Below are 14,943 nucleotides of genomic sequence, written 5' to 3' on the forward strand. Positions count from 1 at the left end.
GAGGGAGATATGGGAGGCAAATTAGCTTAGTGGGGCATCTGCCAAATGCCATGAATTTCCAGCTCCTGATTCTGTCTCAGCAGGGAGCAGACCAGAAAGTGTTGGTCATGTGATTACTTATACTTTTTCCAGCCAGTCTCAAGCCACAGAATTAAAGATAACAGAAAGTTCTTCTGTCCTGGTCTTCAATCTAATGTTTCATTTTTAAACAGTGGTAAACTATTGACTAAAATAAAAACTACTCAAATGGATGTCTAAGGTTTTTCTTTCCCCCATACTAATTTCTTAAGAATTGATCAATAAAAGTAATTGGTTCAAATTTCATCTTCTAATGACAGTAGTTCTATAGGAATAAAAGTAATCTCTTTTTGATGCATACTTTCTTTGGGAAGTATACTATGTTTTTTTGTTGTTGTTGACCTTTTAACACAGTACACATAAAATCATACCTTCTCTTTTTTACTTGTTCTTGTTGTGTGCATGCAAAACTGACTTTGAGTGTTCATTTTCTTTCCTTGAATGCAATGTCTTGTCTGTACTAGTTATTGTTGTCTGTGCCCATGTCTTTAAAAATTCAGAATTTAACTTCTTTGTCGTTATTTCAATGGTTTAAGCTGATTTTCTAGAAGTTTCCTAGCTCTCTTATTATTTCTTGGCATTATTCTGTACATTTCATTGAAATGGTTGTTTATGAAAAAGCATATCCAGAAAGGTTGTCAGCATTCGTTCTTATCTTACAAAGGCACAAAGTACAAAACCAGCATGCTGTTAAACTGGATTAACTGCTTGAAACTAAATTGCTATTTTGCTGGTTGTAGAATCATGATTAATGCAGTATTTTATACCATCCTTTACCCAATCTGAAGATTTGGATTTTAATATCACTTTGATATATGTGAACATTTTCTTGCATTGTGTTTATCACATACCTGTTGGAAACTTCGTAACTGTTTTTAGTTCCATTAGCATTTAATTGCGGACAAAGGTCATAAAGAAGAAATGTAGAACAAACATGCATTGAGATACATTTCACTTTCAGATTTTTTTCAGCAGAAGCAAATATCCTAGGAATAAATAAGAATATTTAGATAACAGTAGCTAAGATTTTAGACCTTGTTGCTGCGGCTTCAGGTTAAGTCACAAGAGCATAGTATGTCCCTATAGAATAAAAGGTGTCAAATTGTTATGCTTACTGACTGAAATTTGTTCTAAGGGCTTGTAAGTTAGCCATCACCCTTCTTTCTGTTTCATTGGTGCAAAGAAAGGCTTCTGTAGGCTTTTATGAAGGGAGTGCCTGTAGAAATAGGTGATGAGTCACTACAGTCTGGAAGTAAGTGAGCATGAGAGAACAGGGGAATGAAGGTTATAAAGAACATATGCCTTTAATTTGGGTCAGGAAGAAAGATAAGTAGAAAGAGAAACCTCTGAAGGGCAACCTGAAGAAGGAACTGGTTTTTTTTTTTAATATTGATTTTAAAATAACACAAAATCCAAGTGTTTTAGAAACATTTTATTGTTGTGCCTAACTAAAAGAGTCAAGTATATTAGAATTCCTTTAGAGGAAAACTGAATTCTAATGAGTTTTGGCCTCACGAGTGAAATATTGACTGTATTTCTTGCTGTAGATGGACTAAATTAAACATGCAATCTGAACTTGTTAAATTGTGTGAGCTCCTGAACATTGGGATATTGTGCAAGGCTGTCCACTTTGAAAGTCTTACCAATTTAACGTGAGAAGTCTTAATATTTTAAAAGGAGGACTTTATAGACCCATTACAAAGTTGTATTGCCAGACCATGATTCAAGAATCAACCTGAGAGCTGTGTGATAGTACCTGTAATGGGAGACTTAGGTGGCATCTCCTGACGAAGATACCTCTTCTCAATGGCATTGTATTTTCATTTAATGTAAGCTCAGTCCTCATACCCTTCGTTCAGTCTGTGTTTTAGCTTTCAGGCTTCCTGTCTTGCTGTTGAAATCTGAAAGACTGCCTGTCAAAAAAAGCTAAAACCATAAGTGTGTCTGAATTACTTCCTGATTAAAAGTTTAAAGAGGGTTTTTATACAGGCCTATGAGCAGGCAGTTCCATCTGTCTGGCATCCAGAAGCCATATTTCTTCCTTAACAATAGGTGCTTCCTGTGCATGAGAACAGTACCTATATAGAAGACATGCTTCTCTCTGTAAAGGTGTCTGCATGAAAAAATGCTGCTATCTTTGTATAATACCTCAGGAGGTATGGCAGGAGGTGTGGATTTTGTCTTGTATTGAGCCTGAGCATCTTGCAGGGTATTTCTATAAACAGGACAATGCAAATATTTGGGTTTTAATTTGTTTGAAATAGATTTTTGTGAGCAAATAGAACTTTCTTTATCCAGAACCTGTCTTCATTTGTGGACTTCTACATTTTAATAATTTTACTGATGATAAAATGCATTTCTTAGTTATTGCTTGGAAGTTATCTGGCTCTGAATTCACTTGCTCAAATACTGAAGATTATGGAGTGAGCACAAGCAGGACATCAAACTGTTATTGTAATGGTTCCTGACAGGCAGGAAGAGGTACTACCATGTAGCTTCAGTGGGTATGGTTTGCAATTGTATCCTGATAAACAAATGAAGATAAAGGATACTAACTATTTTTACTCTGAAGATGTTTCATGTACTGTGATATTAGCCTCTTGACTGTTGTGCAGAGGTGTGGCCATTTCCTCTTCTTTTGGGGTATTCCAGGCGATGCAAGTATTTGACAAGCAGTGGATTTGAGTTTTCTATTTAATTTATTTGCAAGGTATATTGATAGTTTTTGCTTAGTTTTTTGTTGGGTTTGATTGGTTGGTTTTATTGATGTGTGGGGGAGTGTTATTGTGTTTTTTTTGGTTGGGTTTTTTTCAGCCCTTGGTGCTGCAGCACTGTACGCGCACATTGTGCTGTCATGTGTGGGTGGCTAGGTTTTGGTGGGTTTTTATTTTTATAATGTGTCTGGTTGACAGAGGAAGACACACAATTCACCTAGATGCATCCTAGCATCAGACTGTGATTTCTATATTTTTGCTGCACACTTCCTCTACTTTGAACTAAGTCCTTTTTTTAATCTTTCCTTTTCACATTTCCAAGGTACAGTCCTCAAGTACAAGATTAGGTGCTGCTGCTCAGAAAACAAATGGCAGTGTTGTGAAAGCTTATCCACGTTGTTTCTACCATTGTTCAGCTTTGTTACGTTCACATAAAAGCTTAAATGAGTTAATTAAAATGCTTCTGTCAGAAAGCATGAACATGTTAACTTTTTAGGTTCTTCTCAAAGGAAGAAAGACATATCAAAAAGCTTAGCAGTGCAATATGATTGTCAGATTAAGTTTAGGAAGTGTGAAATGTAATGTTCCTGAACAGTGTTAACCTTGACATTTTGTACACTTCAAGCAGTTTGTGATAAAGATTTCTAAGCAAAAGTTAATAGATGAGCCTTTTAGGAAGAAGAACTTTGCAAAAAAAAACCCCCAAACCCAATGAGATATATTCAGTATAGCTGAGTTCAGTATTGCTTTAGGATTTTGAATCTGCCATTATTTTATCTTTAGTGTTCTGTGAAGGCTGTACATTTATTCCAAGAAGAAATACTGTTATGAAAGATAGGCAAGCAGTGACAAATCATAAATTATACTTAAGCTGCATGTAACATGTGGCTCTTGAGCTTAAAAAAATATTCAGTTGCTGTGATTTAGCCCCAACTGGTAACTAGAACACAGCTGCCTGCTTGCTCCCACTGCAGTGAGGAGAAATGGAAAGCAAGTAACCTCTTAGATGGTGGAATAAGACCAGTTCAATAATTACAACAAAGCAAAATATAATGCTAATGCTGATAGTAACTCTATTGGAAGGGAGAGAGCATGATGCTCTGTGGTATGGAACATCCCTTTGGCCAGTTCGGGTCAGCTGTCCTGGTCATGCACCCTCCTGGCTTCCTGTGCATGTGCCTGCTGGCAGAGCATGGGAAACTAAAAAGTCCTTGACTTAGAGTAAACTGTACCCTGCAACATCAGTGTGTTATCAACATTATTCTCATTCTCAAATGCAAAGCATAGCCCTGTACCAGCTACTGGGAAGAAAATTAACTCTCTCCCTGCCAAAACCAGGATGTCAGTGGTGTCTCGAGAAAAATCAGAGCAGTGGTATTTCTCACTGAATTTCTTTATCTGATTTGTTTATATTAGGTGTTTCGGGCCATGCTTAAATGTTAAAAATAACATTTCTTAGAATACAAAAATCAGCTTTCAATTACATCTTTAAAAATGTGGGAAAGAATAGCTTTGCTAGTTAGGCTATTCGTATATGATTCATATCTACAATGATTTAAATATCACTTACTTCTTCAGTACAAATGTTAGTTACAATATATTTCTTTTCTAGGAACTTCATGGAAATGAATTCCTGGCCTGTGAAAATAAATTGGATCTAGGAATGAATGAAGAATATTCTTCCAAGAATCTAAGGTATTAAATAAGCATTACTGAGAAATTCAAAGTGTAAAGCAGAAAATGTTATTTACTGATGTCACAAGTGGATCTCTAGCTCTGAGGGCACAACCATGACTGTGTTTTTTTTCTTCTGTTTGTGGTTTTACCCTATCCTCTGTGAGGCAAATCTGGGCTCTGTGGCTGCTCTGAGACTGTTTAAACCAGGTTTCAGAATCTCTTGTGGATTTGGAGAGTATCCCTATTTTCCCCAGTCAGAATAAGGAGGACCAAGTTCCATTTTTGTATGTCTCATAGCTAATAGTGTCTGAGTGCTCTCATAATTTATTTTACCATTAGAAAATAAACCAACCCAGCCAAACAAACACAAAACTAAAGCACATTCACCACTCCTGTCATGAGACAGTGGCCAATGGCTTGATGAAGTGGGAGCTAATGTGCTTCTTAGTTTTCCAGTCTGCACCAGGCTCCTTTTGAGGTGGGAAGAGAGTAGAGAGAGGTGATACTGGAAGTCACTGAAAGTATTCTAAAGAGCAAAGCTAGTTGTCTGAGGAAGACGAATATAATGTTAAATTTCTGTTCAGGCTTCCAAAGAAGTATTATCTTGGTACTATTCCTGTTGAATGGAGAAAATAGGGTACAGGATGGTCATAGTTATAAGATAGTTTGTGTTTAGCATGTCTGTGGTTATCACTGTGATTATACAAGTTATAAACATACTTATAATATACCTTACCAGTATTTGTTCTAATTACTAATGTTATGTATTGGTGCATTGTAATAATACATTTTAAGAGTAAAATTCACTTTTTTTTTCTAGTTGCTTCAATTATCAGAAAGACAAGACAAAAGAGTTTGCAAAAAGTGAATCCTTGTCTCAGGAGGACCCATCATTAACACCAGAAGAATCTGAAAGCGAATCTGTATATTCTGTTGTGGAACAACATTCTTTGTCTATAAAGAAAAAGAAAAATAAAACCAAAACACACTCAACATCTTGCAGTGTGATACAAAGTGAAGATTTTGATCGCTTGGCCAGTGAACAAATGAATTCTTGTCAATTTGGTGAAGATCAAACTTTGATTGGAAATGAATCAATAGCACCATATGCTTGCTTCTATGGACCATCAGTAAAGAAGGTTAAAGCAGGATGGCTGGATAAATTGTCCCCTCAAGGGTATGGTATTTGCAGTGCTTATTGTGTAATTGTGGCAATGTATGTTTGCATGAAAGATATTAAGTTTGTATGTAATCACTGCTTAATATTTATAGTGAAAGAGGAAAGGGAATTGTTTTCATTGAAAGAGCACCAAACTTTTGTGAATTTAAAAGGTTTTAATGATGTTACCCATCCTAAAGTTTCTTTAGGAGATGCACTCAGGAAAAATATTTTTCTTAAAATTATTGATCACTGCTTGTGAACTATAGTGGAAAAATACAGAATGAATTTGTACCAGTATTTCCAGTTGCTACATTTTTGCTGATTTTTTGTGGGCCACAAAGTAAGTTAAAATAAACTCTGATTCTGAAAACTACTTTACTAATTTGGCCATGGGTTATAATTTAATAATTAGTGTGACTGGAAGCCCAGTTGCTTTCTGGCTTACTTGAGCTTTGACTTTAGAATTCACCTGGGGTGAATTCCTTCTAGTTTAATTACTTTTTGTGCTTAAAATTTGGTGGGAGAAATCTGAGCTCAAGTCTTCAGATTCCAAATAATGAAGAGGAGGGACCACAATAGAAAATGAATTCTCTCACTCACGTTTGGAAGTTAGATGGCAGCAGCTATAACAACAACAAATATTGTATTTAATTTCTGTTACAAGTTTTTTGTTTTATTTTAACTGATTTTAAACTCCAGCTGTCATTAAACTGTTTTTCACTAAAGAATGTTTCATTAGCAGATCTTTCATCATAAATACTTGCAAACTCTGATGAAATTCTTCTAAATTCCTACTTTTAAATTGTAGTTTTCAGTTTCTCTTTGTTCTTATGACTTATGTTCTTATGAATTCTCTGAATTCTTTTATTAATTGAAAGTGGCACAGTTTTTAAGTCTGTTTCTGATCTTCCCTAGAAAGAATTAAAACTGCTGCACTTGTTAGTGCTATAATACATCTACTGCGCATCTATTCAAGCCTTAGTAGATCTGTGTTCTTAGGACTGTATATCAAGCTGTGCTGATAGGTATTAAAGAATTTGGCCTTTGCTTTGATTATTTGTTGCCATAATAATCAACAGCAGTATAATTCAGCATATAATATTTTTTTAGGGAGAAATTTATGTAATTAAATTATTTTAGAATACAATCTGATTTGAACTCTCTGGAAGCAGCTCTGTTGTATAGCAATGTCCATTTTTTTCTTGTTCCTTTCTAGGGAATCTAATTTGACATGATAGCTTTTTTAATTTTGGTTTTGTGTTGATATAGTGTTACATTGTTGAAGGTAATTAACAAGATGAAATAATAGATTTAATAAAACTTTGGCCACCACAGAATTTCAATGTGCTCAAAACTATTTTCTTTCTTTTTTGAGTTATTTTGAAAATTTCATCTACATTTGTAGATTGCCATTGTTCATCTTTTCTAAAGAATCAAAGAATAATTATACACAGAGTCTCCCTTTCCCTTTCCCTTTCCCTTTCCCTTTCCCTTTCCCTTTCCCTTTCCTGGAATTTCCTTTCCTTTCCTTTCTTGGAATTTCCTTTCCTTTCCTTTCCTGGAATTTTATTTCCTTTCATTTCCTGGAATTTCCTTTCCTTACCTTTCCTGGAATTTCCTTACCTTTCCTGGAATTTCCTTGCCTTTCCTGGAATTTCCTTTTATTTCCTGGAATTTCCTTTCCTGGGATTGCCTTTTTCAGAATTATTAGGGTACTGACTCCTTGGAGAGCTGCATTTAGTTGTAATTTTTGTTTTATTTTACTTACATGATTTTTTTTTTTAAACACACTTCTGCCAGTTAGCTAGCAGCGATGACAAGTATAGTTCTTGATTCCAGCTGGCTTGTCTTGCTCTATTTGAAGGGATAGAGTTGCGAACAAACTAGGAAAACTTCAGGAAAGTGCCATGTGAGAATGTATTATTTGGAAAAGATAATGAGTTAACCACAAATTTAGTAGTGGTTAGTACTGAGTAGAACAGTTGCATGGTTATTAACCTTGATCCAGTGACACTCCACAGGTACATTTCAAGGACTTCTTCTCAGGGGCATTCAGTGAATCATACATTTTTGTTTCCTTTTCTTACAGTACCATTTCTTAAACATCTGAAAAATGAAAAAAACCAACAAAATTTAAAAACTTTTTTTTTTCAAACTATTGAAGTGCTGTCATATTTTATTTCACCTCCCATCAACAGAATATTTCATTCTGTTCTACACCTCCATTCTTTTTGTAAAGCTCCAATTTACACCCGGCTCTTTGTGACTCCTTGGGGAAAAGAATATATACTGTTTTCTTAAACTGCTACAAATCATGCAATAAAGTAGGGCCTCTCTTTTTTTTAGTTAATTCACTATAAATTGTACAGCCATTCAGTTTGCTCTCATTGTATGTGGTACTTGGGTTCACTTGTCCCTGTATAGTCTTGAAGTTTATTGATATTTTGATGCAAAATAGATGGTACATTGGCCTTCCCAGGTTATGAAAAATGATGATTTATTGTAGTCACATAATACAAGTTAATTAAGCCAGAACTGCTATTTGATTAAAGTTTTGATAAGCTATCACAGTCTACTAATCCTAAAGCAGAGCAGTCATTTAAAAGGCCAGGAAATAATATTGGGAGAAGATATTAGTGAGGTCTTGTTCTTGCTTAATTAACTTGTTTAATAGATTTTAGAACTGAGACATTTATAGATGATAACTAACAAGCTGTCAACATTTTTAATGAGTGTAATGGACTACTTCAGGTTAATGTAGAAATATATTTTTAGAAGATCTTTATAGAGCTTGAGTTAATGGCACACTGAAAGTTTCTCATTAATGATGTCCAGCTGATAACACACATTGAAAATTGCATTTCATGTTGTAATTGTTGGGAGATGTGGTGTGCTGCTATCAGTTCATAGGCCAGAAAACAGAGTCTTGGGGAGATGTGTTTAATGACTGGAGGTACCATAGCTTGTAAACAGAAATGTCCTTGTCATAAGTATGACAGTGAGAAGGTCATTTGAGGTTCTCATCTTTCATTTTTGGAAAGTATCTTAATAGAGCTTGTAGCACTTAAAGTTATGCTCTGTGTTCAGAATATTCATTTGAACAGAAAGCTAAACAAGATTTGACCTTTCTGTAATTGGTGATTGAGACATTCTTAAAACCAGTGTTAGCTGTGTATTAATTGTGTTAATTTTTGATTCACAGCAAATGTATGTTTCAGAAGCGCTGGGTTAAATTTGATGGAGACAGCATTTCTTATTACAACAATGAAAAGGTAAGGGATGTGTTTTGGTCATGCTTGAAACAATATGCATCTGTGTAATACACAAGGGTACTATAAAGAAATTATTGAATGATTACAAATGAATATTCATCTTAAATTAGTTTTCAATTCTAAAATACTAGGGTGACACATAACTAAATATTTTAAGGTGTCCTTGTCTTAATGTATTGTTCATCCTTTTGTTTCCTAGAAGGGCTTGTGTTGTTCACTTTTCGAGGTAGATATCATCAGATGTTTTTTTCTACTTTAGTGAGAGATTTACACTGCTATTGTCTTCAGAACAGGATCATGCTAAATGCTTTTGAGAGAGGTTATTTTGATGGCGTTTGCAAAATATCTTGTCATGGGAACCTAGCATGCTGGAGATTGTGAGAAAGAAATTAAAAGTAGCATAAAAGACTATTTAAAAAAAAAAAACAACCCCAACCTGTATGCTTGTTGACTGTTTGATTAAAAATGTCTTTTTCCTGTTTGTCTTCTATGAGTAATTGCATGTCATGGAACTAGGTTAGGTTTGAATGGGAACATTCAAAAACAGAGGAGTATTACAATGTATATGTTTTTGTTTCTGTACCTGAGGATTGAATCTTGCTGAAACATTTGCAGGCTCATGAGCGACTTTGATTAAACTAGTTCACTTCATATATGTGATACAAAAATGCATTTTTAAATCATGGTTTTCAACAAAGTGTATATTCCTTGTAATTCCATGTAATTGCCCTTCAGAGCATTACAAAATTATTTTGCTATTGCTCTGTGGTTTACTAATTATTTTTTCCTCTTCTTAGACTTAAATATTATAAATGATAGTACAGTATGCATGATAAGGGAATTTGAGGTTCCCTTCCGCATGCATAGTTTTATTTTAAATGCTGGAAACCATTTCCTGTTGAAGATGCATATTAGATTAGGAAGAAAATACAGTTTCAGGTAAAAGTTCCAAAACAGTATTCTGATTGGTGGTGAGAGACCTATGGATGCTTTATGATGAGGTGGGGCTGTAAGAAGTGAAATAGGATGAGACTATTTCTTGAGGGACTGGGGAGCTAAGGACAAGCTCAAAATTATATACATTGATATTTGTGCCTACAGATTGCAAACTTGAAATAACCTGTTACTGCTTACTGTGCTTCACTTACAGTAGAAGACATGATTTTGTAGGTGAAGGGAACAGTAGAATAAGCAATGTTTGGATTGCAGTGACAAAAAATGGTACCCCTTTGCACTACTGATCCCGTGACTTCAGAGGAGCAGAAAAGCAGGATTAATCATTAAAAGTAGACTTGAAAATATACAGCAACGGGATTTGCTTAACATTTTCTGTAGCATAATTAGGGAAAGAATTTAAAGTCTTGTATCTGTGCTGGGAATTTTTTTTTCTCTTCTTTTTGAAAGTCATTGAAAATGTTACTTGAAGGTCAGTGGTGCTAGAATAGCACTTGCTATGTGTCTGTCACAAGAAAATCCAGAAGTCGTCCCTTCTGCTGAAATGGGCGTTTAGTGTGTCACATGATGTGTAGGAAACTAGCAATTCTGCATCCTCTATTTAAAAGGTATGTGTGGTAGGTTAGGCTATCAGCAGCTTGGCAAACACTTGTGTTGAAGAATCTTTCTCTCACTTTTCGTGGAATCTGAGCCCAAGCCTTACTGGGTATTGAAGGAGATGCTCCTTGTACAGTTTAACCAAATCTGGGCATCTGACTTGTTAACTTGGTGATTGAGTCATATACATGAAGAAATGTTATGTCTGAGAACTGCAAGCCCTGAAGCAAATTCTGGGGACTGAGGATTTGGTGAAACTTAAATTACTTTGCAGATAGGTGGAAAACAGTATTTCTTAGTGCCCAATGGGACTATTGAATGAGGAAAATGAGTTTTTGGTGCAGTGTTCTCTGCTGGATCGCTATCTCCACACCTATGGGGTTTGGGTGTTCATACTTCATGTGAGATGGACATCAGCATTTCCCGCTGTTGCTTGTGTGCTGTTACCTTGACATTATAAATATCTGCAGACCCATCAATACCTGCATGCAACTTGAGCTCCTTGCAAGGCCTTGCATGTTCCCCTTCCTACCTACATAGATGGCTATTTGTATATTTAAGTGGGGAAGTTGTGGTTTTAATTTTAGAACTTAATGGCAAATTCTGTCTGTTCTAATCTGTGTTTGTCTTAGGATGTTCCTAGACAGACAAGCATATTATAAAGGAATTATACTTTTGGTTTCATGTATCAAAGTAAGTTCTCAGGAGGAAACCAACCCATACTTGATATTTTTCTTCTTCTTAGAAGTAGAGAAGGTTAGACTCAGTGGAATGGAACTGTTTATTTTAACCAGAAATGCTACCAATATTAAATAGCTCTATTTGTTATTCAAATAAGGAACTAGAGAGGAGTGAGGTTCTCAAGAAGGGGAAGTGTGCTACATGGCTAATGAAGAGTGAAATAACCAGAGACTATAGAGGGAGAACACAGAGAATATTATTCCTGAAAATGCCCATATGAATGTTTCTTAAATGATTTGAACACCAATTTTATAACTATTTCTCTAACCTTGTTTTAGTTGTGTATCAACTTCTACTTGATGGAGATCTCTTTTTTACTTTGTATCTTCATACATGAAAAAAGATTCAGCTTTTAACAAAGCATCTGACCTAGGGAAGGTTTTGGGTTGAATCTGTGTTGCTCTCATTTCTTCTGTGTTCCTGGTCTTGAGAAAGCTGCTGTAATCAGAGCAAATTCCCATGTGGCTTTGTCTCAACAGAGAGGAAGGTTGACTTAAGAGGGGAAGGTAGAATTGGAGAATTTTTTTCAGCTACCCTATATGCACAGGTTTTTTTTCAAATTTCTTCCTACTTTTGGCAGAACTCTGGTGTTTTACCATGCATTTTATAGTAAGGCAAAAACTGCTGGTTGTGTTGGAAGTTTTTATTTAAAACAACTTAGCATGCTTGATAAATATATCAGTGATTTAGGAAAAAGATTTCACTATTCAAGTGGAGAACTTCAATATTTTGTTGTGTCACAGTAGAGGTGAACATTACAAAGAGCAAAATTCACTCCAAAACAGATGAATCACTGTCATTCTTTAAATGGGTCATACTTAATCTGTTGTGGAAGTAAAACCAAAGTAGTTCAAAATGGTATATTACAGGATCCTTTAGCTCATCTCTGAATCACAACTGTCAAGAAGTGGTGCTCTATTTGAAAATAAAAGTTTATGTCAAACCAGATGATATAAAAAAACCCACCCAAAAGTTTTGCTTTCCCTGCTAGAAATATTTTTGTCAGAGAATTCTTAGCAGCTCTCAAACTAGTTTGCACCACTCAGTAACAGAATAAAAAGCCGTGAAGTTCTTGGCTGCATTTGTTTGGGTTTGTTTTCTATGTTCTTAAATAATTCACCTAATTTCTAATCTGGAGTGTTTCAAAGAGAGATATTGTATCTTGATCCACAAGAGCTTTTTAACAGGCATTATTTTTCCACATGGAAGAAAAGCTGCTGCTTTGATTGATAAATTATTATGTTTTAAACTGTATTTGAAAATATGTATGCCTTGGAGAACAAAGCTTTGAAAAGGATGATGGATGATTATTTAAATAGCAAAGCAAAACTATGCTCAGCTGAAAAGGAAATTGACTTTTTTTGGTTTTTTGAGCAAATTAAAGATGTAGCTTCCAGCTGTCTTTCTCTCACAGTAGTACCAAATACAGCCAGTAGATGCCTGCAAACACCATAACATATTTATAACTGAGCACCTACAGACACAGTATATGTAAAAAATTTGTTTTACCATGGAAGGATCAGTAGTTAACTTAATATGCAACTTCATTAAAAAATGTTAAAATCACTCTTTTAACAAATACAGCCATAATGAAAATAGCTATGGAATTTTATCTATGGTCATTCTGACTATTCCTTGTGTGTAACTATAGTAACATGCTTGCATCTTCTGTATTTAGATATTTTTGTTTATTTACCCACTAAACTACCTTCATGGACATGTATTAGTACCTCAAAATGAAACAACATTAGTATATTAAACTCAGTAAACAAAAAAATGATCCAGTGTATCCTTCCTGCTTCACATTCACAATGGTCCTCGAGTGCTTGTATGAAGTCTGTTCTAATTTATATTTTGCGAAGGAAGTTATTGCAGCACAATTTCTTTATGGGGAGCTGACTCTTGGACTATTACTGCATCTGAATCATAAATTTTATTAGTATATCTGAGTTGTCTTGGTCAGAAGATGAATTGATGAAAGCATAGTGGAGACAAGAGTAGCATTTACTCTGGAATCCAGAAATAATGCAGATTTATTTCTGAAGTGCACATCTGCTTCAGCTTTCCTTCCTGCCAACCCCCACCCCAAACCCTTTGGTTAATTAGATTAAAATCTTACATTTGTGTTCCATTCAGTTGTCCTAATACCTAGGTGGAAAAATAAAAATATTGGGAAAATTTATGCTGACCCCAGCAGCACAATTATTGTGGTTTGACCTCAGCTGGCAACCACTCCACACACCCACTCACTCTTCCCCAGTCAGGATGGAGAGAGAATCAGAAGAATAAACATGAGAACTGTGGATTGAGATGGAGACACTTCAGGAGGTAAAGCAGAAGCTGTGCTCAACCAAACCAAGGAATTCATCCACCACTTCTCATGGGCAGATGTTTGGCCATTCCCAGGAGAGCAGGATACTGTTCTGCTTAATGGTTACTTGAGAAGACAAAACTCCATTTCTGAGAACATTCCCCAGCTTTATATAGTGAGCATGATGCCATGTGGTATTGATATCCCTCTGGTCTGCTGGGGTCATCTGCCCAGGCTGTGTCACCTCCCATCTTCTTGTGCACCCCCAGCCTGCTTGGGGATGGGGAGGGGCAAGGAGCAGAAAAGGCTTTGATTCTGTGTCAGCTCTGCTCAGCAGTGGCTGGAGCATCCTTGTGTTGTGAGCCCTATTTCTATCACCAAACATAGCCCCATACTCGCTACTGGGAAGGGAATTAACTGTATCGCAGCCAAGAACAGCACACACATATAACAGAAAAGCACATACCAAATCCAAGCTAGAGCATTCTTGTTAGCAGTGACAGGACAGTATTTTTCCAGTGTTATGCCCTTCTTTTGTTCAAACTTAGGGATAAAATCAGTGAATTTACTTTTCTTATTAGGTACCCACTGAAATGGCAACGTGGAGGGGGAACAGCAAAACTATTTGGAATTCTCTGCCTGGAGAAAGAATATTTTTCCCATGTCTGATTCTATCATACAAGTATAATACTTATATATTTTTAATTTTTTTTTTCTGTGAGATAGTAGATGTAATTTACTTTGGCATAAAATTGTGAATTAAGTGTGATTTTTGCAATATTAATGCCGTGAGGTAATTTATGAAGTTGCATCTCAAATATGCATGTATCTCATCATGGGATTTTATTGTATTTTAGAAGGTGGTAGATGTGCATAGATGCAGGACAGTGAAGTTGGTGATAGGTAAGTAGTGAAGGGGTTTGCTTATTCAGTTATATTAAGCATAGTGAACTTCCTGAACATCATGACAAGTAGTATTACATCAGAAGAATTTAAAATTCCATGTCAATTAAATATTTGGACTGCCTTTTTATTACAGGAAGTGTTCTCAAAAGGAATTATACTGCTTTCTGCAATAGCAACAGTAAGAGTTCATGGGGAGAATAAGTTTGAAGTTGTCACATCCCATAGGACTTTTGTTTTCCGTGCAGATAAAGAAGGTAAGTAGAAGATGTGTGTTTCTGAAAATTGCCAAAAAGCTGTGTAATCACTGTTGATAAATTCTGTTTGTGAAATAGAACTTGTTGTATTATAAGAAATATTTTTGAAATCCAGTTGGATTAAGCTCCTAAAGTGAAACTGGAGTACATGGAGATAATTCTAAACTTTTTAAGAACCATGGAGATTGTTGGGCATTGGCTTTTTGAAATATCAAAATGAGAATACTATTTTCCCAATTCTTCTGCCTCCTCCCCTTCCGTCCCAAAGATTAATTTG

General features: G+C 35.5%; 1 protein-coding gene across 1 annotated transcript in view; it reads left to right on the plus strand.

Moving 5' to 3' along the window:
- The window catches only part of ARAP2 (ArfGAP with RhoGAP domain, ankyrin repeat and PH domain 2), a 117,128-nt gene that overhangs the window by 14,628 nt on the left and 87,557 nt on the right, over positions 1-14,943 (plus strand). The window contains exons 6-9 of the mRNA XM_033061133.2: positions 4,405-4,487; positions 5,290-5,646; positions 8,834-8,903; positions 14,546-14,666. Coding sequence (XP_032917024.1) covers positions 4,405-4,487; positions 5,290-5,646; positions 8,834-8,903; positions 14,546-14,666 — 631 coding nt within the window. The remainder of the gene's footprint in view (positions 1-4,404; positions 4,488-5,289; positions 5,647-8,833; positions 8,904-14,545; positions 14,667-14,943) is intronic.

This window comes from Catharus ustulatus, chromosome 5, assembly GCF_009819885.2.
Source record: "Catharus ustulatus isolate bCatUst1 chromosome 5, bCatUst1.pri.v2, whole genome shotgun sequence".
Taxonomy (NCBI): Eukaryota; Metazoa; Chordata; class Aves; order Passeriformes; family Turdidae; genus Catharus; species Catharus ustulatus.